This window comes from Aspergillus brunneoviolaceus (assembly GCF_003184695.1).
Source record: "Aspergillus brunneoviolaceus CBS 621.78 unplaced genomic scaffold BO95scaffold_20, whole genome shotgun sequence".
Classification (NCBI taxonomy): Eukaryota; Fungi; Ascomycota; class Eurotiomycetes; order Eurotiales; family Aspergillaceae; genus Aspergillus; species Aspergillus brunneoviolaceus.
The window spans coordinates 302,587-325,389 of NW_020290750.1; the positions used below are offsets into that span (position 1 = coordinate 302,587).

The 22,803-nt window shown below is 53.7% G+C and overlaps 6 protein-coding genes across 6 annotated transcripts; 4 read left to right on the top strand and 2 right to left on the bottom strand.

Annotated features, from left to right (window-relative positions):
* Window positions 1-3,799: 3,799 nt before the first annotated feature.
* Window positions 3,800-5,535, top strand: BO95DRAFT_358813 (uncharacterized protein; the record flags this gene model as incomplete). Its single annotated transcript, XM_025582422.1, has 5 exons — window positions 3,800-3,887; window positions 3,962-4,018; window positions 4,190-4,294; window positions 4,355-4,573; window positions 4,748-5,535. The coding sequence occupies 5 exons, from the start codon at window positions 3,800-3,802 to the stop codon at window positions 5,533-5,535; spliced, it is 1,257 nt and encodes a 418-aa protein (XP_025444126.1).
* Window positions 5,536-6,669: 1,134 nt separating this feature from the next.
* BO95DRAFT_441116 (DUF914 domain membrane protein) lies at window positions 6,670-8,479 on the bottom strand. Its single transcript, XM_025586116.1, has 3 exons — window positions 8,045-8,479; window positions 7,794-7,984; window positions 6,670-7,744 (listed from the first exon to the last, which is right to left on the bottom strand). The coding sequence occupies exons 1-3, from the start codon at window positions 8,305-8,307 to the stop codon at window positions 6,870-6,872; spliced, it is 1,329 nt and encodes a 442-aa protein (XP_025444127.1). The 5' UTR covers window positions 8,308-8,479; the 3' UTR covers window positions 6,670-6,869.
* Window positions 8,480-11,386: 2,907 nt separating this feature from the next.
* Window positions 11,387-14,666, top strand: BO95DRAFT_451770 (SMEK family protein; the record flags this gene model as incomplete). Its single annotated transcript, XM_025588106.1, has 9 exons — window positions 11,387-11,500; window positions 11,645-11,741; window positions 11,829-11,910; window positions 11,984-12,033; window positions 12,121-12,447; window positions 12,501-13,301; window positions 13,367-13,534; window positions 13,593-14,032; window positions 14,088-14,666. The coding sequence occupies 9 exons, from the start codon at window positions 11,387-11,389 to the stop codon at window positions 14,664-14,666; spliced, it is 2,658 nt and encodes an 885-aa protein (XP_025444128.1).
* Window positions 14,667-15,307: 641 nt separating this feature from the next.
* Window positions 15,308-17,197, top strand: BO95DRAFT_441121 (bifunctional triacylglycerol lipase/ester hydrolase). The gene is made up of 3 exons (XM_025586117.1): window positions 15,308-15,998; window positions 16,112-16,296; window positions 16,444-17,197. The coding sequence occupies exons 1-3, from the start codon at window positions 15,315-15,317 to the stop codon at window positions 16,859-16,861; spliced, it is 1,287 nt and encodes a 428-aa protein (XP_025444129.1). The 5' UTR covers window positions 15,308-15,314; the 3' UTR covers window positions 16,862-17,197.
* BO95DRAFT_441123 (PH domain-like protein) lies at window positions 17,078-18,427 on the bottom strand. The gene has a single exon (XM_025586118.1). The coding sequence runs from the start codon at window positions 18,330-18,332 to the stop codon at window positions 17,157-17,159; it is 1,176 nt and encodes a 391-aa protein (XP_025444130.1). The 5' UTR covers window positions 18,333-18,427; the 3' UTR covers window positions 17,078-17,156.
* A 650-nt stretch (window positions 18,428-19,077) lies between these two features.
* On the top strand, window positions 19,078-22,218 carry BO95DRAFT_451773 (phosphatase family protein; the record flags this gene model as incomplete). Its single annotated transcript, XM_025588107.1, has 1 exon — window positions 19,078-22,218. One exon carries the CDS (start codon window positions 19,078-19,080, stop codon window positions 22,216-22,218), a length of 3,141 nt encoding a protein of 1,046 aa, XP_025444131.1.
* Between the last annotated feature and the right edge of the window lie 585 nt (window positions 22,219-22,803).

Sequence of the window (22,803 nt, forward strand, 5' to 3'; positions counted from 1 at the left end):
CATGGTCATTTCAAGCCACTGGAAGCACGATGACGATGCATAAGAAGCCCCCCCCCATCTTGTGATTCGGGACTTCTTTTCCCCTCCTTCGCTTCTTTTCTTCCCCTCATCCCCCCCTCCACCCCTCCTTTTCCTCAATTTAGATATTTTTGCCCTCTTAACATGGAAGGTTGCAGGGAAGGGTCTGAGTGTTAGTTTAGTCATCACGGTCTCTCTCACCTTGTCCGGCGTTGTTGCTCCCCTCCCCTCCCCCCACCCCGGCCATTCTCCGGAGCCACGCAGTCTGGCAATCTATCCCAGACTACATTAGCACGAGCTGTGTCGCCGCCTACATTCTGGAAGGTGTGTGGACAAGTAAGGTAAATCATAGATCTCCCGGCAGTTGCAGGCAGTTAGTGGTTGTCGAGACACGAGCAGGAGGTTGTTTAGCCTTGTAGTTAGTTGTCCACGGTTGTCGTACTCGAGTTGATGCCCCTCGAAAAGAAGCAGGAATAAGCGTCTTGCAGAGGATCCACACGCGACAACAAACCACTATTCGGGAAGATATATGAATGGCATCAGTTTCCAATGCTACATTGCAACAAACAATGAGAATCAGACCCCAAAATACGGAGTACTGACTGAGTACACCAGGTGAGGACCCAGAGGAACAGTCATGACTCGACTACCATCTACTACTTGCGTACTGCCTGCCGCTGCCGCGAAGAAAGTTACCCGCAAGGAGGAGTAGCCCAAAGAGGGTTAGCCAGCCAGCCAGCCAGCCAGCATCCATATCACCCGTCATCCAGACCAGGGCTAATTTAATCACCACGAGGAAGATATGATTTCGAGGTCCGTTCAACGACGGCTTGGCGGAATCATCCAGCCGGAATCAGCAGGGAAATGCCGAAGGGCAAGACAAGCATCGATTTGTCGAGCAAGTGCCCAGCGTACGTAGTACTGTACTAATCAAACCAGATCCCCCGGTGGTATGGTACAGTCCATGATCAGAACCATGATCATGGTCTCTGCCCGTGCCCAGACTTTGAAGTCGTAGGTGTGGTACGATGATGATACTACTGCTGCCATCTAGACCTGCCCAGGGGTGGGAAAGGGGGCCTGCACGGGTAGTAATTCGGGGTTGGGACTATCTGGATTACAGTAGGGGCCAGATGGGTTTGAGAAGTTGGGACAACAGTAGATTCCTCATGGAAGGTGAAAGGTTTTGTATCTCCGATTGATATTAGTCTGCTTCCTGCTCTCTTCGGTGACACCATATTCAGGTTGTCAACAGCACATGCTGGGTTCTCCCACCGTCCAAATGAGCAAGAGGAGGAGGGAGGGTGGGACAGCTCCGCCGAAAAAAAAGGTTGACGGGCCGACGCTAAGAGAGAGAGACACAGGGTTGATTACAAGGGCGCGCTGCCCAGTGCTTTTTGATTCTGGCAAAAGTTGCTTGCCTCCTCCCCTCATCTCTTCCCGGCTCCCGGCTACTCTACTAGTCTGTCTGTACTTGGAGCAAGTCAGTCAGTCAGTCAGAGGGCAAACTCCGTGCATACGCCATTGTGCATTGGACTGATTCTCGGAAAATCAGGGTTTCTGTTCGGATGCGATGCGTTGCGACAGGGGAGATGGATTGTTCCAAGCCAATCCCCATGATTTCCCATGATTTTCATTCACTTTCGAGACAGCAGCAGTTCATGGTGCTTAATTTAGACTGTAGCGATGAACAACTCGCTGGCATTCTGGGGTTTGTGTTTTGTGTTGAGCAACTCTGGCTGGCAGTAATCAAAGTGCAAGAAACCGATTGCTGACTTGCATCCAAGACCACCCAGGTGATGATGGGATGGGCTGCTGACCGGTCGAACACAAGCCCCATGTCGGATAGTCTCAACCTACTGCGTGTGCGTGCGTATCGTATTGGAGATTACATGTGGGACCCCCTAATCAAGTCATGAACGTACGGGATACTTGCCTGTCACCGATGAAACACCTTGACACGGTGGGATCTGATAACCTGCCATATCATGGGAATCATGGGAACTTTTCGTTTGTTTGATATAGAGTAAGGAATGAATTAAGGATTAGATGGCATGGATATGGAGAGTCGAGTTGCGAGTGAAGTAACCTATACTTAATAATTGTGAAGAGGGGAAAGAGAGAGAGCCAGAGAGAGAAGAAATTTCTCGGATCGGGAGGGAAACCAGCGATTCAACAACCCGAATCTCCTCTACCAACCACATCCATTCGAAACCATCCGATGTCCACCCTTTTTTTCATTTTTTATTTTGATTTTATTTTTTTTTCTCACTCCGTACTCCACGGAGACACCGGCGGTCTTCACAAACAAGTAAGAGAAACGAAATCCAAAACAAGATGAGAATGGTGCAGAGGGTATGCTCTCATCATTTTTCGTTTTCTAATATATTTCTTCTTGTCATGCAGTGCGCCTGTCCTGGGAAAGGAAAATGTGATATTGATAGACAAACAGACGGACGGTGCTGTACTTACTGGAAAAAGTACTCCGTCAGTGACCAAGTTCTCGGCTTGGTTGGAGTTATGTTTTCAATCTCTCTCGTCTTTGGTGTATAATCATTACCTACCAGTATTAGTAGTGGAATTTATTATTATTTTGGCTACAGCGGAGAAAAGTCCTGCTGCTTGTTGCTGCCGCTGTTGCTGCTATTGCTGCTGCTGTTGCTGCCGCTTGTCCTCTTCCTCTCAGTCTGATTTTCTTATCCCCGGTCAAGACAAAAAAAAGAAGAATTTCACGTCTTTTGCTCGCTTCCTTTCCCTTGCCCCCCTCTTCCTCCTTCTCTCTACCTGTTTTCCCTCTCGCTCTCCGTTTCTCGGTCTTGAGACTCTATTTTTTTTTCCCCCGTCCCCTCCTCAAGCCTCCCCCCTCCCTCTTCCCCCCGGTCCTCTTCTCCCTCTCTCTTCTCGGTTTGGGACGATTGCATTTCTCCTCTGCTACCCGACCTTTTCCTTCCCTTACCCTTTCCCTTTCCCTTCTTCCCCCCTCCACCCTATCCTCCGTCCTTAATTCCCTCATCCACCCACTCTCTCTCTCTCCCCCCCGCCTTCTCCAACCCTCTTCATTTCTCTCACGCCAGACTTAATCTGTCTGTCGTGCCTGAAGGGTGAGAAGTTGTTGTCGGTCACTGCTTGCCGTTCTGCCTCGTTTGCTCGTGGTAGATCCTATTGAGAGTGCATTCACTCCTTTTTTTGTGAGTAACCATCCAGTCAGTCCCCTTGCCTGACACTCCCGAAGCACAATGTCTTGTCTTTTCTTTTTTTGTCCGCCTTCCACAATACGGTCAATGGGAAAATTCACAACACCTCATCAACTACGCCTTCCATCCAAATCGGCCAGATTTCATATATCGACCCCTTCACTCCATGTCCGCTTGTCATCTCCGCAATGCGAAAGATCAATTGAATCCCCGAGGATGTCATGGTGGAGAGACTCGAAAGCAGAGTTTGATACTTGGGAAAGGGTCATTCCGAGGAATCTAAGAATAACTCCGGTCGATGTCATTGCTGGTCGCCATCCCGCCTTTTTTTCTTATTTTTATCTGCCCGGTGCGGTGACTCGGACACCTGGCCCGTTTATTTGGACTTTCGCCCCGTCGTCATCCGCCTATCTCTCCGTCGTCTGCAATCACTTGTCAATGCACTGGCTGCGCTGCTTAGGTGTTCTGGACTTCATGCTCATTCATATCCTTACCACAGGCCTCTCCTGATTGCCTCCAAGCGCCAATCTTTCGTTCCGCTTCACGCCGTCCGTTCCGTCCGTCGCGGTCCCCAGATCAATTAAATAATGGCGTCCTACTACGAGGCCCAGGGCTGGCAAGCCCCTCCTACGCGCCAGGCCTCCTGGGAACAGCCGGCTCCCCCGTCGCGGTCAGGTATGGTTGGCAGGACGTTCAACGATCTTTTCTAGCAGGAAAACAGCGAGGCTTACACCGGTGCTCTCTCATAGGATCAAGCTCCGTCTCTCAGCGCGATGAAATCCCGGCCTTCTCTTCTCAGTTCGATGGTACGCATATTTCCCGACTCCCCAGATGTCATACCTTTTGCGGATCTTCCGTATGATGCAAATCAGAGATCACGCACTGCAGATGTGTTTTTTTGCGGTCTGCAGACACAGTGGAATCTCTGTTCGGAAAAGGGAAGAAAGAGTGGAAAGAGTGGCGCTGACTTCCAACAGAGGTCGACCGTGCGATTGACAATCTCGTCAAGAGCGGAAAGCTCTGGGCCGCGCCCCGGAGAGACTCGATGCCCATGATGATGGGTCGCCCGTACCCCGACTACGGTATGATTCCATGAATGCCCCCTACTAGAAGTTATTACATTCTGAACAGTACTGTGGTAGATCCCCGCATGGCCGGTGCGATGTCACAGCGTCATCACTCGATCAGCGAGTTCGATTCTCGGATGCACCCGAATCCCTCCCTCCAGGGCTTCTATGCCTCGCAACGATTCCAGGGTCGTCCCAACGAAGTGGAGCAGATGATGCAAGCGAAGCGTCGGATGGCAGCACAGCGTGAGAGGGAGCTCCGCAACTATCACCAGGAGCAACAGTACAACCGAAGTACGTGGTAGCATTTGTCTTTGGAGCCTCTTTCTTTCTTCCTCGCCCGCATCTTCCTCCACTATTCCCCCCATGATCTTCTCTGCCCATATGTGTATTCGCTGGCTTGTATATTACATTGGGACATGGTTCCAGTTTTTGAACATGGTTTTAATTCTTCTGCTTCTCTCAAAGGCCTGCTTGCCGAAATGTCTGGAAACAAGTCCGATCGCTCGCTCAGCCCAGCCGCCATGAGCGAGGAAAGTCGCCGCGAGCTTCTGGCTCGTCAGCATAGGGCCCTGTACGGCAACGACAGCCCCGCGTTCTTCCCCCCTGGAAGCTTGACCGATGAGAACCCCCGCTCCGACAGCCAGGCCGGTGGTACCCCGACTTCTGCCACCGGAGTTCGTGGTCCGTCTCCCCGCGGTGCCGACCCCTTTGGTCTAGCGCAAACTCCCGTCCAAGGGAGTGTTGATGGCGTGTCTCAGGCTGCCGCGGGTGCCGCCTCCCTCCAGTCGCCCTCGCGTGCCAACAGCGCCTCTTCTCCCAGCTCGGGCATTAACCCTGTCTTTGGCAAGTACGAGACTCCCGATCAGCCCGGAACTTCAACCTCGTCTCCCGGTGGCGCCGATTCTCCCTCCTCGAGACAGGCATCGACCAAGTCGGCGACTGGACCCATCGGCTCTGTGGGACCCATTGGCAGCCGGCCTCTTCAACAGACCGGTGCCGGCCAGGCTTCCAACCCGGCCCTGAACAAGCGTTCCACGACTCCCCTTCCGTCTCCCCTGGGATTCGGCTTCACCTCGGGTGATGCCACTACCGGCGAACGTGCTTCGTCGGTTTCCAACGCCTCGACCGCCGCCGCAGCGACCGCCGGCGTCAAGGACACCACGGGCGGTGGTGTTTCCCTGGGTTGGGGTAACGGCAGTGGCGTGTGGGGATCGAAGAACGGCTTGGGCGTGCAGGCCTCTGTCTGGGGCTAAGCGACGGCCACCAGCCATGGTTCGATTCTCACAACATTATTCCTTTGGACGGGTGTTCGCTTTTGTACTGTGGCGTTCTAAGAGAGGGTTATATCTTTGATTCGACTATTGGGAAAGAGCATGGTACATATCTGAAAGAAGTGGGGTCGCAAGCACACGTCTTGATTAATATTTTTGTCTAGCGCTCCGTCACATGTGGACAGTCGGTTTAATTTGGTACATGGTGGTTCTACTGACTAGCGCCCTTTGGGATTGGCCTGTTGGTTTCTGGAGTCGGTATTCCCTTTTGTGTTATGTGGCATCATGTTGGGGGTTTCTTGTTTTTGTTGGTGTCGCATCTGTTGATCATGGGTTGTCGTTTCACTCGGCGCCAGTCTATCTATCTATCTATCCACCACTGCTTCAGGGGTTGGGGTATTTTGGGGTGATTGTATTTACCTTGTTTGGCTGTGGGGGGTGTATGTTCTCTCGGGCTCTTGTTTCCCGCTCATCTCTGGGGGGTTCCAGGTGTTGTTTTTTTTTTTTTTTTTTTTTTTTGATCGTTCGGGTCTGGTTGTGATTGTGAATCTGGCCGAAAGCATGTTGGGTCATTTTGTCATGGGGTGTTTTTCTTTCTTATTATCTGGGTACGAAAAGGGTTTTTCTAGTTTGGTTGTTTTTTCTGGCAAAGGCAAAAGGAATACTGGGGAGCAGGCAAACATTATCAAAAGAGCTGTTTGGAGTCTGTTGATCTGCCGAGGTTTTCTGGAATGTCTTGTGTTTCTGTTTCAAGTTTGTGGTTCTGTGCGTTGATAGGTTTATATGGTTCATGTTTCTATTTGTGTTCTGTCATAAGGTACGGGTTACATTTTTTTCGTCGTAATGTATGGTTCTGGTGTCTAGGGCCTAGGATGTTTGTCGTATTGAGCTGACGTGAGGTTGTGGATGAGGTACTTCAATCTTCATTGAAGTTGCTGGCGGCAGGGGTGATTGCTGTAAATCTCTTCCGCGAATGGCTTCACTCATGAATCCATCTTGACTGCTTGGATGTTTGCCCAGTCATCCAGTTGTCTTCAACCTCGGCAGAGTGCTCGGCGGCGCACCTGGTCAATAATTCTAAGGAATAGAGTTGTATCACACAACATTGCTAGAAGCAGACAAACTCATTTAATTCAACATCTTGACTCCCTCTCAGAATCTAGTCTATCACGCTCGCATATCGTCATCTATATAAAAGAGCTCGTCATAGTCGTTCAGTCATTTACGCGGAAAACCCACAGCCCCGTCCTGAAATATGTATCCCAAGCAGCCCAGCGCATCCCAGCGCCAGAGACTGTGGCTCCCAGCCCGACCCATCAAACCACCGAAACCCTTTCCCCAGCCTCCTCCTGTTCTTCCCGGCGCAACAGCAACGGCTCCTCCTCCTCCTCCGAAGCCTTCAATCCTCCAAACCTCTGGCCCCTTCGTCCCGTATCCACCCTCCCCGACCCAGAACAGGATCTCACCCAAGGCTTCTTCTCGCCCCCGCCCGCACCGCCGCCGGATACCGGGGCAGCACCGAGAAAATACACCCCCTGGCCGGCGACAATCAACGCGAACGCCACGGGATACGCCCAGCCGACCTGATACCGGAAAAGCAGCACGCCGACCCCGACCCCCCAGCAGTTCATCGTCAGCATGGACAGGTTGAAGAACGCGGCGGACGCGCGCCGCAGCAGCAGCGGCACCAGACAATAAAACGCGGCGAGGCAGAGCGTGTACGCGGCCCACCACCCCAGGACCCTTGCATCCCACACGATGCTGCTGCGGAGGAGGGCGGACAGCTCCCCCAGCGCCAGGGCCTGCAGCGCGGTGATGCACGCCCCGCACAGCGCCATCTGGCCGAGCACCTCGGCGATCGGGGCGGTGGTCACCAGCACTTCTTCGAGGACGTTGGCGAGGCCGTAGCTGGTTGCGCCGGTTAGGGCGGAGAGGTCGCCGAGCAGTTTGTTGTGAGCGGAGGCGGGTGGGGTGCGGTCGGAGAAGAGGAGGAGGAGCATCCCCGTTATGCAGATGGAGATCCCGAGGAGTTGGGGTCGGTGGTAGTGCACGCCCAGGACGGTCGAGGAGATTAGGACCACGATGGCGATGGCCCAGAAGTTGATGAGTTGGGCGCTGAGGAGGGTCGTGTTGCGGTAGGCCAGGACGAGGAAGTAGTTGCCTTCTACGTCGAAGAGGGAGAGGAGGAGGTCTGTTTTTTTGGGGGGGGGGATGGGGATGGGGATGGGGGCATATCGTACATTTCCAACCGCGAGACAAGAAGCTCTGGGTCCAGCCCTGGAGCCCGTGGCGGTGGATTGTGTAGGAGGTGAAGATCACGGTCAGCAGGAGGTAGTTGAAGAAGGTCTGCGTGGCCGGCAGGGAGACGCCTCGGTCGGCTAGGAGGGTGCTGAAAGTGCTGCACGCTGTGTTGGTGATGGCGAGGATTTGACTGTTGGTGACTTAATGAGATGCTAAGGACTCTTTGTAACTGGTGTGAAGATGGTCTTACCCCAGGAGGAGGGTGATGTAGAATTCTCGGGTGGTCAGGTAGGCGAGCGGGCTTTGCTGTTTGTCGGTGGGATGGTCCGCTGTTGTTGCGTGTTCCGAGTCCACTGCGTCGGTGCTACCGTCGCCGGTAGTATATACATTAGAGGTAGCGGAGGCATCGGATTTGGACGGTAGTGGTATATGGGCACGACCGAGATCGGTGCCCGTGGACGATGGGCCAGCCCCAGCATCGTCTGTGCCATGGGACACAGCAGAATGTGTCATGGCTGCTGCAACAGACTTTTCTAAAACGACTGGAGTAACGACACACCGACGGGAGCTTTCCCACCCGCACGAGCGCAAAGCTCCCGAAGTCGCTCGCGGATGGCAGTTGGTATATCAGACCCAACGGCTGTCTGAATTGAAGATGTAAAGGCTGAAGAAAGTCACGAGGAAGCCAACTAGGAAGTGGAGAGGACTTTCTACTGGAAGTTACTACTGCTACTAAGTAAGTTACTAAGTATAAATTATGTAATCGCCAAGTCAATCAGATCCGCCCTCCCGTCATGTGCTTCGCGGCCAATCACGGGTCGCACCCCTCATGTGGATCCATAATCCCTACCGCTCGGGCCCGATAAGGGAGCTGACCCGCGTCGGCTATCAGGGATCATCCAACGCTTAGCAGGTAGCTGGTAGCAGTCTGGAACACACCCACTACCAAGGAGTGGCCGCGATAAGAATAGCTATCTGATGCTAATGAGGGATCCCTCGTACAGTCTGCAGCAGTTTGAGGTGGATGTCTGGGTGCCACCTCCGCATCCATGCACTGATCTTAGCGTTCCTGCACGGAACATCCACTTTCTCGCCTTACAGGGGGAAAGCGAGTTAGTATATAAATACCCAGGATTCCGGCATATACGGAGTACCGGTAGTATGCAAGTTGCTTGGTAGCAAGCAACTGTGTTTCCTAGTTGACTACCTGTTTATCATGGTTAGAGACTGTATATTTGCTCGCGTATAGCTAATACCAACAAGCTTCATTGGCCAACAGCGAAAAGTTATCCTGCTGTAGTCACATGCATCTTGCCACATTCACTGCCCCAGGCACCCAGAATTAGGCTTTGCGCAATGATCTCATCGGGTCTCCAACCTGGCCCTGTCCTCCGTCAATCGCCTTCATTCATCCATTTTGCCATTTTTCTGGAAGATGTTCCGATCCGCTCACTGACAACCGCACAGTTCAGGCTCCCGTCCTTCCTGGAGGGTAATGGCGGATTTGCTTCGGCATGATTCAAAGAATCGAGCATGTTTGGTGACGCAGCATCCCCCACATGACCCATCCGCATCGCCCCTCCCCTTGGTTCATCTATTGACCGAGGGGGAACACAGGCGCAGTGATCCGTATCGGTAGTGCAACCACCGTCTTCAGGCAGTCTCGGGTTAAGCTTGGGGACTGGTCGCTGCCCAACTGAGTAGGAGCCCCGATCTCGGTCATGGACATCCTGTTCCGTCGCTATCAACGGTGGATAGAGGCGGAATGACCCTCGGAGGCAGGAGACAACAATGCAATTCTTTCGCTCCGCTACGTTAGAGATCGTCCGTTTTTGAGGCTGAAGTGGTAGCTTATTACATATCCACTCAAAGGTTCCATGGATATTGAATGCGTGGGGTCCCGGGATGGTGATTACAGTTGCGGACACACACTCTTCTTGTTAGTAGTGTACCTTATGGAACAATTATAGAACAATCCAAATATCTGACAATGGGGGGAACAATAAGAAGTGACGGGGCTAGAATTTTTTTGGTCTTCTCTCCTCCTTGCAGTGCCATTTTGCCATTCCACCCCTTGACCGACCGACCGACCGACCGACTGACTGACTGACAACCCGGTGACCCAACCTTAACCACAATAACCACAAATGGGACCTATTCAGTATCGCATCCATCCACATGGGACAAGAAGAAGCATCCTGCTGTAAGGTCCGACTCCCCAACCCCCCTTCCCCCCCCCCCCCCCCCCACCACAATAACCACAAATGGGACCTATTCAGTATCGCATCCATCCACATGGGACAAGAAGAAGCATCCTGCTGTAAGGTCCGACTCCCCAACCCCCCTTCCCCCCCCCCCCCCCCCCCGACACCCTAGCGGCTGGAGGGCTATTCTTATCCTGAATCCTCAGGGCTGGCCTGAAACCTTTCCGGGGACGCGCACGTCATCGGCAAGACCCTTCTTTATTGATGAACACGCAGATAAGTTTATAGCTACCGGTATAGTCACGTAGGTGTAGACGGATTGACGGAAAAGTTTCAGGTCTTCAATTGCTCGCTCCGCTTTCGCTGCAGATCCCCGAGCTGGCCCTTTGTAGTACTCCACCTGGACTTACTGCTGGCTGGCAGCTGGTGGGTTGCCGTATATCGGACGTTGTCCTGTTCAGCTTAGCTCTGATAAGCTCCCGATTTGTTGAGCAATTCTAATCCCTTAGGTAGTGTTCAGTACGGTCGCGTGTTGTTGTTGTCGTCCGGTTCATTTTCTTTTCCCTCTCCGAAACAAATAGGCAGATAGGTAGGCAGGCAGACAAGACAGTTGCCGAGGCCGTCAGGTGGTCCCGACGCCAAAGTCAAGAAGGATCCTCATTCATCATCGAAGAACAAGCAGAAGCAGAAGTAGAAGCAGAAGCAGAAACATAGGCGCAAGTACTGTACTGTACAAGCTGTGAGGGAAGCAGCAGCAGCAGCAGCAGTAGCAGCAAGCAAGCAAGCAAGCAAGCAAGCAACAAGCAGCAGCTAACCTTTCCCCGTCTCCATCTTCTTACCTGTACGGAGTACTGCTTGCTATCTTTATTTTTTTTGCCTGTCACTTTTCTTCCCTTTTACATCATTTTCCTTCCTCCCAGACCTCTAACATTACTCTCATTCTTTCCACCTACACACAACACCTCCGTCTCCTTAACCTCCTTCTCTGTCTGTACTCGTCGTTTGCTTGTTTCCATCCTCCCGTCCCCTCTTTTCTCCGTCCGTCTCCTCTTCCCTTTCTTCTCTTCCTCCTCTCCCCCCTCCACCTGACCTGATTATCACATCATATCACATCGACCACACATCCACACATCCACACATCCACATCATCATTCTTTTTCCTCTCCCTTCTTTCTCCCTTTTTTAACCTTTCCCGCTTTTTCCTCCCATTCCCCACTTCTTTCCCTTCCCTTCCCTTCCGCACATCCTCCGTCCAATCTGGACCAAGCCGCGGCCTTTTCTTATCTTTCTCTCCGCCTTCCCTTCCGTTGGGGCTCTCCTCGCGCCGGAACACTCGTTCCTGAGTTGTCCCGGAGTGACGAGACGCCACCTCTCCGTTTTGCCGGACCATGGCGTTGGAGGTGCAACCACCCAGCGATCGCAAGCGGGTGAAGGTCTACGAACTCAGAGATAATGACTGGTTCGATCGAGGCACCGGCTTCTGCACCGGTCAGATCCTGGATGTGAGTCGTGTCCCTTCCACCTGCTGTCCGCCGCGCGACTGCTGCGTCGCCCGCTCGTCGGGCGCAAACGCACCATCGCCGTCGGGCGCGCGCTTGGTCGCTTCCATGAAGATTCCATCGCTAACCAGTCCACGCCATGGCTAGGATGAGCCGCGGATTTTCGTCGAGTCGGAAGATGAACCCAACCGGGTGCTGTTGGAGACCAAGATCTCCAAGGATGACGGATACCAGAAGCAACAAGGTGCCACCCCTCCTGCGCGCTTCCCGTCCATTGCGCACGCGACAAGTCGTACAAGAACCATCACTGACCATCACACGACCCCATCAGAGACATTGATTGTATGGACAGAGCCCAATGGAACGGACATGGCACTCAGTTTTCAGGAAGCCGAAGGGTGCGCGGTCATCTGGTAAGGCGCATCGAGCCCAGCTCGAAACGGGGATGGAAATGAGTCAAGCCGAAGACTGACTGAGTCTCCGCAGGGACTTCGTCAACAACGTGCAGCAACATCTGCTCAGTTTGGCGCCGGGAGGTTAGATTTTCTCCCATCTCCAGGCTACGCTGCCGCGATAGCTGATGATAGGATCTTTTGCTGACCTGGTCATTCCGTTGTGCCTAGAAGATGCCTTGTCCGACGAGATCGAGAGCTACCAGTCGATTATGCTGCCGGCGCCCGACCTAGGCAATCTTCCCGAAATCGACCACATCATGAGGACCTCGAGCATAACTCAAGCCGGCCGCGATGCTCTTTCCAAATTAGTCATTCGTGATGAGTATATTCCGAAACTCATCCCTCTGGTCTCAATGGCGGAAGACCTCGAAAGCCTTCCGGATCTACATCGTCTTTGCAATATCATGAAGTCACTGATCCTACTCAACGACAACACGATCATCGAAACCGTGGTCACAGACCCCGTCATCCTGGGGGTCGTTGGAGCATTGGAATGTATGAATCCTGATGGCAGCGCCTTGCACTGAGAAATTGCTAATGGGCTGTAGACGACCCCGAGTTCCCTACCCACAAGGCCAACCATCGCCAGTACCTCGCAGACCAGACGCGTTACAAAGAAGTGGTCCCCATCAAGGACCCTCTCATTCGTCACAAGATCCGATACACCTGGCGCTTACAGTACCTCAAAGACGTGGTTCTGGCTAGGATCCTAGATGATCCTACATTTTCAGTGCTAAACTCCTTGATCTTCTTCAACCAGGTGGAAATCGTTAATCATATACAATCCAACGCGCAATTCTTGAAGGAACTCTTTACAGTCTTCGACCCCCGAAACGCCGACAACAAGCGCAAGGAGGATGCGGTCCAATTCCTTCATCAATGCGCGGTCATCGCAAAGAACTTGCAAGCGCCGGCGCGTGCGAACCTCTTTGCCAATTTCATCAACCATGGCCTTTTCGCTGTGATCGCATTTGCTATCAAACACCCCAAGCCACCATTGCGCACGACAGGCATTGATCTTCTGGTGTCTCTCCTCGACCACGATCAGATCATGATGCGCGGATATATGCTCAAGGCCGTCAGCGAGAAGAAAACGCCCCTTACAGATACTTTGATCGACCTGCTGCACACGGAAACCGACCTCGGAGTTAAGAATCAGCTTGCCGATGCGATCAAGGTCCTGCTAGATCCACAAATATCAATGCCGGACGCCATGGCTCGGGCTGGACCCGAGCACTTCAACAAGCCACGTTCCAACATCTTTTCGGATACATTTGTCCAGAACCATTTCGACGAGTCTGCCAGGAGGCTGTTTTGGCCTCTGAAGCGACTCGAAAATAGCGATAATCGTGAGTTTTGCTATTCTATGCCATCGCCTGATGGTTGCTGACCGTGGCGCCACCACCATTCGCAGTGAATGACCTCACATTCCAAGATGTAACGCTGTATTCGCATCTTGTCGATATTCTTACATTTTTCGTGCGCCAGCATTTATACCGTTCTCGCAATGTTATCCATGACGAGTCGCTCGCCCCTCGGGTCGCTCAATTACTTACTGTGCCCCAGAAGCATCTCAAACTGAGTAGGTCGCCACGATAATTATGTTGGTCTGCTGGAAACTAAACTCTTATTCTCCTCAGCTGCCCTGAAGTTCTTTCGCACTTTAATTAGTCTCCAAGATACCTTCTACCAAGCTATGATGACCCGTAACAACACGTTCGGTCTGATCCTCGATATCGTCTACCAGTCCATGCCACGTGACAACCTTCTGAACTCGGCCTGCCTTGAACTCTTTGAGTACATCAAGCGCGAGAACATCAAACCCATCGTTCTTCATCTGGTGGAGAAATATGGCGAGCAGATCAAGAACATCACCTATGTGGACACGTTCCAAACTCTGTACTTACGCTACGAGCAATTACAGGGCTACGGCGCAGAGGAGGCGGATTCTACTCTATACTCCCAGGAAGAAGATTTGCCAGGTCAGCGGATGCAAGCCAATGGGTCGCGCTGGCAAGGGGTCAAGGAAATGGATGCTGCAGAGGAAGAATACTTCAACACTTCGGATGATGAAGAAGAGGTAAGTCGCATCAGCCGGGAATCAGACAGTCCGAAGTATTGACCATGTACTATAGTGGCAGCAGGATCCCCAACAGAACACAGCCATTTCTGCACACCCGCAGAATGGCGCAGCATCGCCCGTAGTGAAGCCCCTAGTTGATTATCCCGATGACGACGACGAAGACGACGCGATGAATACTAAGGTTGAAGACCAGACGCAACCAAAGCAAGAATCGTCATCACAGGAGGGCCCCGGTCGAGACACTGCCATGGAGTCATCTGAGGAGGCACCGTCCACGCCCGTCTCGTTGACGATACAGACCCCACCGGAAAGACTGTCGGAGAAGCGCCGACGCGAAGAGGAAGATGATGACGAACTGATGAAGCTTACAGCCGGCCCCAAACGACGAAGCTCAGTCAATGCAGGATCTGGGAGTGCCGGGCTTCTGCGCCGGAAACGAAGCGTGTCTATTGGCTCTCTTTCATCCAACGAGAAAGGGTCGACTCTGGGCAATACGACTACCAGCGCAGCACCCAAGCGGATTGCGATCAATTTGAGCTCCGCAACCGTCAAGCCCACTGACACTGCGGTAGACAAAACGAGCAATGAAAAGGAGAACCGAGATGATAACCATGACAGTCAAGGTGGATGATTTCATGATTTCCAGAATCGTCTGATCTTTTTGTTGTGAATGCTCGAGTCTCCGTAGCCGAGCAAACTGCATTCATTGTTGTGTTGTCATTTGTCAGAGTTGCGGAACATTCCGTGTTTGTTTTACGACAGCCTTCTAGATACCAGATGAAGTGATGCGTTTTTTCTAGCATTTTTTACCGATGGACCGAACGCATTCTTTCTGTACGATTCCCTTTTTGTTCCTTGATGGCTTTCCTTTTAGAAGCAGGACTCGATTTGACCAGTCCGGTTCGAGATGATTGTACATTTATAGCACTTTTTCTCTTCTCTTCACTTATCATTCGGGATTTCGAGGGCTCTGGACCGGGGCGGAGTCAGGCTTGCTGGATGGACTGGACGGTATGGTATGGGCTGGGGTTGAAGAAGGGATAGCATTTGCGAAAAGACATCGATTGCACATATCCTTGCATGGGCAATGTCAAGTGAACTTAAACCTGGCGTCGATAGGCGCGGCTGTAGATTATGGGAGATGTAACTTAGACTGTATATGAGCGCCGATCACATCCTCGGCTTGCGGGGAAAGAGTACATCCGCCGCTGTCTCCCGCGGCCGGCGAAGCAACGCCGAAGACAGGATGCATGATCCAGACTTGAAGTTTGAAGTGGACATGCATGATTCAGAGCTCTTCAGCGTGTCTTCAGATCCTGACTCAGGCGCCATGTCTCCGGAAATCGACCCTCACATGACCCCGGATAGTTTCTTCCACACCTTGTGCGACAAGAAATCCTCCGGGGGTGTGTCTGGGAGCCCCGTGATTATCTACTTTATATCCGGCAATCCTGGCTTGATATCATACTACTACCCATTCTTCACGCATCTGATCGAGAAATTGAGGGTTTGGATTTCCAAGGACAATGCGAGCCCCAGATTCCACCTCTACGGCCACAGCCTCGCCGGCTTTGAGGTCGCATCGTCATCGTCCGACAGCAACACAGAACACTATCACGACCTGGAAGACCAGATCCGCTTCGTGCAGCGCAAGCTGGACGATTGCGTAAGCCGTGTTGTCGCCTCGGAGACCCCAGCTTTTCGTCGTGTCGACGGTGATACAGTCAGACCCCGAGTCATATTGATCGGCCACTCCGTGGGAACCTACATCGCTATGGAGATCATCCGGCGCCACCGCGAACGATCCTCAGCAGCAACCTCATCATCATCATCATCATCATCATCATCATCATCATCACCATCAGCCGACAACAAGCACCCCTCCTTCCCCATCATCAGCGCAATCCTCCTCTTCCCCACCGTCGTCGACATCGCCAAATCCCCCTCCGGGAGGAAACTGACCGTAAGTTCGCAGAGCCCTATCCCATACTCCATCCATTCTCTCCAACCCGACCCCCACTTTCACACTGGAATAACGAACACTAACCACCCCCACCCTCTCCCCACACGGATAAGACCCTCCTCACCATCCTCCCCCACCTAGCCCTGATCGCCAGCCTTGTCGCACGGGTCCTAACGACCCTCCTCCCGGCCCCCATGCTCCGCACCGTAGTGCGTCTGGTCATGGGATCCCCGCCGTCCGCCGCCGTGGACACGACCTGCCGGTTTCTGACGAGTAGGAGGGGCGTCAGACAGGCTTTGTATGTCGCCCTTCCCCCACATTCCCTCTCTCTTCTCCTGGATTAGGTCCAGCGATCAAGATCCGATATCAGGATCACACCTAACCCAGCCCCGCCGGGCTATCTAGTGCCTCTCCAGGGCATGTACAGGGATACTGACGGTGATAGACACATGGCCGCGTCGGAGATGTACACCATCAGTTCGGATGAATGGGCCGACGAGGTGTGGGGGATTGCGTCGACGCCTGAAGCAGCGAAGAGCTTGACCAAGTTGTTCTTTTATTATGGACGCGGGGATCATTGGGTCGCTGAGGAGACGAGGGAGGAGATTATTGCTTTGCGGGGGAGGGGGAATGGGGATGGGAATGGGAATACGAATGCGAATGGGATTACGGAGGGTGGCAGTGCGAAGGGTGGCGAAGGGGAAGGGGAAGGGGGCCGTGGCCCGACGATGGTGGTTTGTGAGGAGGGGTTGCCGCATGCTTTCTGTTTGAGTGAGTCTTGCCCCAATCTTGGTGTATTGGGTCTTGGGCCCGGGGGTGTGCTTGGGGCTTTGTGGGTTTGTGGGTTGACTTGGTTGATCTGATGCGTGTGCTGACTGTATGCTGGGCAGGGCATAGCGAAGTTATGGCGGAGAAGGTTGCTGGGATGGTTAGGGAGGTTGTGGGGTGAGGATGGGTAATTCCCTAGGGAGTTGGGGTTGGGGTTGAATAGGGTAATGAGTATGTACGGGAGGCATTGACTGTATAGAGACATCGTGAAATAGAGGTAGGGCTACGACCGTTTCCCAAGAATGCACACCAAAACTTCTATATGCGCTAATCATACCACCATCATTCATGGGTATCCTCTCGCATCCCTCCGCACACAAAAGACACACCTCACTGACCCCCCTGATACGCCAGCCCGGCTCTCCGAAACAGATCGCCCAGAACATCCTGCTGCAGCGCCGGCACAGCTCCAGGACCCGACCCCGGTCCTGGACCCGGACCCGGCTGCGACGGAGGCGGAGGCGCATGCTGCCAATCGGCCGGCGCGATCTGATGCGCGCGCACACTCCACCCATCATCCTGGGCGCGCTGCTGCCCGAACAGATCCTTGAGCGAGACCTGCCTTCCCATCGCCACACTAGTGCTCACCTCCTCCAACGGCGCGCCCGTCGTAGCCGCCGCCGCCGCCGTCGCCGCCGCAACATGCATCCCATTCTGCCGCGTCGCCTCGACCCGCTCCCTGGCCAGCTTCAAGCTCTCCCCAGCATGCACCGCACACTCCCGGATCATCTGCGCGTTGATGCTGCGCGTCTCGGCCGTGGAATTCGGCGGCGGTTCACTGTAGATCCACAACCCGTAGATCCGAATATCCCCACCATTACCGCCACTATTCCCCGAAGGCTTAGCAGCAGCAGCAGCGGTAGAATTGGCTGGCGGCACCATCCCCGGGATGGAAGCATTCTCCACCACCTCCGGCGCCAAATCGGACTTCAGGATGATATACTCCTCGGTGATCTCGACGTTGTCGCCGTCGGTGAGCGGGAGGTCGAAGTTGTTGAGCCCGCGACGGTTCAGCACGAAGACGCTGTAGCGCTCTTCGCCTAGCTCGCCCTGCGATCGCTGGCACACGAAGAGCGTCCCCTCCACGCCGCTTTTCTCCCATTGCCGCGTGCTGGGGCTGAAGATGTAGACCACGGCGTATTGCGCGAGGGAGAGAATCGAGGTGATGGTTGGGTTGTGGCGGCGGAGGACCGAGAGGTTGAGGTCTTCGTTGGTGCGGAGGGGCGGCGGCGCGGGGGCTGTGGTGGTGGTGGTGGTCGTCGTCGTCGTCGTGGTTGCGGTGCTTGTCATTGGGGGGAGTTGTTGGTGTGTTTGTGGGGGGTGGTGAGCGTGAATGGGGAGTTGTTGGTGGTGTTGAGTGTCTGAGAGATAGGTTTGGTAGTCGGAGTCGTAGTCGGAGGGTTGGGCGAAGCCGCTTTGGCTCAGGTGTTGTTGGTGGTGCCGCGGGTTGTTGATGTTGTTGGTGCCCTGGTTGGAGTGTGCCCGTCGGGGTTTGCGAGCGGACATTGTGTGAGATGACTGGTATAGAGAAGAAATGTGAGGTAAGAGCAACTTAGAGAGACGGGGGTGTGGGTGTGTGGGAGGTGAAGTGATGACGATTTGAGGAAGTTATGGCGGAGAGAGAAAGGGAAAGGGAAAGCGAAAGGGAAAGGAAGGGGAAGCTCAGGCCGAGAAGCGGTCGGAAAGCACCCCGCGGTCGAGTCTGGAATCCCATTCCATCATCATCATCGATTATTCAATCCGTCCTCTTCCTCTTCCTCTTCCCCTTCTCCCTCCTTCCACCTCAAAACCATCCTCCCACCACCACCCTTTCTCTCTTTCACTGGGTTCTGCGATCATTCTTCTTGGAAGCTGATCGCAGACCTTGACTTAAATCCCCAAGACTGTTCTTTCTCTTGGGAGCGCCCCCCATCCCAATCTATACCAATCCAGAGCCGCCGCTCCCGCGGGCTTGTACAGTACGTATTCCACGCAGCTCTCGCCCGCTACGACCTTCGCCACCAGCGCTCTGGTCCAACACTCCAGTCTTGATTTAGAACGAATCCCTGACCTCTCGTTCGATGGTCGCATGATGTTCATTTCCTAATGTTCCAAACTATCGCATCTAGCTTCTATTCGTTTGTGCAACCTTTTGCGCCGCGTGTCAGTCCGCGGTGACCTCGTATTCGCCCGCATCGCTCGGAGGCCACCCTATATATAGATCTATATCCCTGGATCGGGAGGGCGCATACTATTCCCTTAATCAGACACCATGGCTTCCATCGCCCAGCAACAGCAACACATCTCCGGCGAATTCCCGGGCGATAACGAAACGTCTCCGGAGACCGACCCCTCCTCGCTCCCGCAGGCCGTCAAAGCGCGAAAGGCCGAATACACCCACCAGCAGTCGATCCGAATCAAGGTTGGCACATGGAATGTGGCTGCCATCCCAGGCACCGAGAACGACATCGGGAACTGGTTCGTGCAACAGAAAGGGGTATGCGAACAACTGTCTGGGTTACGGGTGAAGGATTCGCAGGGAGGAAACAAGACGGACAACTCTTCGGCTGGACACACAGAGTCATTGTCCGAGACTGCGCCGGACCAGATTGACCTCTACGTCCTGGGCTTGCAGGAGATTGTGGATGTCTCGTCGCCCGCGGAGGCGCTGAGACCGTATGTCGATCCAGCGCCGGCGAATAGATGGAAGGCAGCGCTTGAGAAGGCCTTGCCACCGGGATATAAGCTTATTGCCGAGACACAGCTGGTGGGATTGCTGCAGCTGGTCTATGCTTCCCCCTCCCTGGCCAACCAGGTATCGTCTGTGAGCTGCACTAGTGTGGGTACGGGGCTTCTAGGATACATGGGTAACAAAGGCGCCGTCGCGACTCGCTTGGTCCTCGGCGAAACCACATGCGTTGTCTTTGTGGACTGCCACCTGGCTGCCGGGTCCGATAAGAACAGTCTAGAGCGGCGCAATTGGGACGCTTCCCAGATCGTTACACGGACTCGCTTCGAACCCATTGATCCGATCGCTACCCTTCGTGAAGACCCTGCCGAGAGTATCGGGCAAGAGGACTTTGCTTTCTGGTTCGGAGATCTTAATTACCGACTGGAAGACATTCCCGGGGATGATGTGCGTCGAGTGCTGGCTCGACATACGGAGAACGACTACGATAACCGGCACAAGACACGAATGAATGCTGATGGGCGTACTGAATCACCGCTCGTAATAGACAAAGAAGGAGGAGATCAACAGCGATCATCTAGGCGAGGCAGCTCTAGTCCCCCTGTTTCGGACGACGACATCGATCCCCATACAGACCCCGCCTCCTTACAGACCACGATATCGTCTCTATTGCCTCATGACCAGCTCACGACGCAGCAGAGCAAGCGTAAGGCGTTCCATGACGGCTGGCGAGAGGGTCCTATCACCTTCCTGCCTACTTACAAGTATGATGTAGGCAGCGTGGGTAGGTTCGATTCGAGTGAGAAAAATCGCGGTCCCAGCTGGTGCGATCGGATTTTGTTCCGATCACACAAAGACAAACTGAGGTCTGAGCGACTGGCGAAAGAAGCCGAGGAGGCTAGGAAGCGCGATGAGGAGATGAAGGCTAGGGGCCTGGATAAGGCGGCTGCTGATGACAACGTCTTGTTCGATTATGACCCAGATGTTGACGGAGCCGACAGTGGGGATGAATATGATCCCGACAAGGATTCCAATGAAGACGACTCTTTCATTTCTACCGCCGAAGCTGATGAGTCTCTTCAGTTAGACTACTACTTGTCTCATCAAGGGATACTCTCCTCGGACCATAAGCCTCTCGCGGCTGGATTTACCTTGACATTCGAGTCCGTGGACCCGCAAAAAAAGGCCAAGATCCATCAGGAAGTGGTTCGAGAACTGGACAAGGTGGAAAACGAGTCTCGACCTGGACTTACTGTGGTGGTCGATCATCATGGTAATCAGCCCACCAGCGAAGATCCCAACGCCGTGAATTTTGGAGACGTGCCTTTCGATGTTCCCGTCACTCGGTCCTTGACCGTCGCCAATACCAGCGGTGTATCCGCCACCTTTTCCTTGGAGAAGCCGGAGCAGAATGAAACCCACAAGTCGGCTCCTTGGTTGGAGTACCGGGTGCACCATCCTGAACAAGAAGACTCGAAAAAGAAGCTACCGTCGAACGAATGCACCCTCCTCCCCGGTGAGATTGCCAGCATTGAGGTTACGGCGTTTGTTAGAGACGTAGAGCTAGCCCGATTATTGAATCAGGACCAATTTAGCCTGGAAGAAGTCCTCGTCCTCCGAGTGACGAACGGGCGGGACCATTTCATTTCTGCGTACGGCAAATGGCTGCCTACCTGCTTTGGCCGCTCGCTCGAAGAGCTCACAATGATGCCCGAGGCGGGAGCGCGGAGTCTCAACAACTCCGAACGACGACGGAGTTCGGCCGTGCCTCTATCGGCACCTCGCGAGCTATTCAGACTGACTGAGGCTATTTCGGAAATGACTGAACGGGCCGTTGCTGAATGGAGTATGACAAGAGGCCACTCAGAGGATGACATGCCTCCGTGGATCAAGGAGCCGTATGGCTATGGCTGGCCTTTTGAGCCTGAGACATGGACCTTACGTGACAAGGACGAGCGTCTCTCACTTCTGGCCGCCGCTCGCGAGGCTTTGGACACCAATAAAGATTTCAGCATCGTCTTCGCGCCCGAAGTATCTTGTCTCCACCGGCTCGAGATTCTCAGCGAAACGCTACTTGTCTTCCTTCGGTCATTGAAAGACGGCGTCGTCACCGGCACTGTGTGGCAAAATCTAGACCAACAGATCCTCGCTCGCGAGAAAACCCGCGCACCACCTTTATCGTGGGAAGAAACCCAAGCGTGGGTGCTGGAAAGCCTCGCCTATTCCCCCGCCCACAGCGTCTCTTTCACTTTCGTAACTTTCATGCTAGCCCGTATCGCCAACGAAGTTGCCCCGGCATCATCCATTCCCACCCACGGCCCTCTGAAGATCTTAACCCCTCCCCTTGAGAACCGGAGTCCAATAACACAAGAGAATTCGCCAAAAGACTTAGCAAACCCTCAAGAGCAGCAACAACAAGAGCAAGAGCAACCACCACCCCCATCATCCTTTATATCCGCCAACGCCTTCCGGCGCCGAACCCGCACATTCAACTCTTCCGTCTCCGAGCCCCCTTCTGTCATCTCCCAGATGGCCATGCGCCGCCAAGCGGTTGAAACTGCCCTGGCGACGATTTTCGCCTCGGTGCTGATCACCACGGAAGGACCCGTGCCCGCGAAGGAAAAAGACCGACGAGCGCTGGAGGAGCGCAAACGGGGCGTTATTGAGCCATTCTTGAAGACAATTGGGGTGGATAGTAAGGGACCTTCGGGGGGCGTTCCCTAACTTTTTTAATGTGTGTGTATGTATGTTACTGTATATTTCCCTATAGGTAGATGGCATGTGGATAGATCTCTTTCTGCGATGGGCTCGGGGGTTTGCAGAGCGATACTCCTGCATGCTGTGCTTTGATCAACGGATGTAGTCGGCCCTGGTAGTTGGATAGAGCTTGATAGCAAAAGCTGCTAGGTAGGCTTGTTGGTAGGGGAGGTCTGGGTGAATCCCGGGTCAGACATGTTGCGAATCCAGGGGCTCTGCCCTCTTGTGTACTAAAGATATCATGGCTGCGTTAGATGTGAGGCATTCCAGGGTAGTTCCATTATCCAGGGAGTACGGCGGAAGGGCAGAGGTGCATGCTGTACACACAGGAATTGAGTATAACCGGTGCGTATGGTGACATATACTATTGCGAAGCATGTACAAGGGACCGGTACACATTCGCCAGATACAAGCTTGCCCTCGACCTTTCCCTCTCAAACTGTCTTCCATGCTGCCTGTGTCAACGAGAATGATTGGGAAGGAGTCCCGGTGCGCGGTCACGGTGATGCGCTCCTTCCTAATCCGTCCCACTCCTATCCTGAGGCAGCCAGC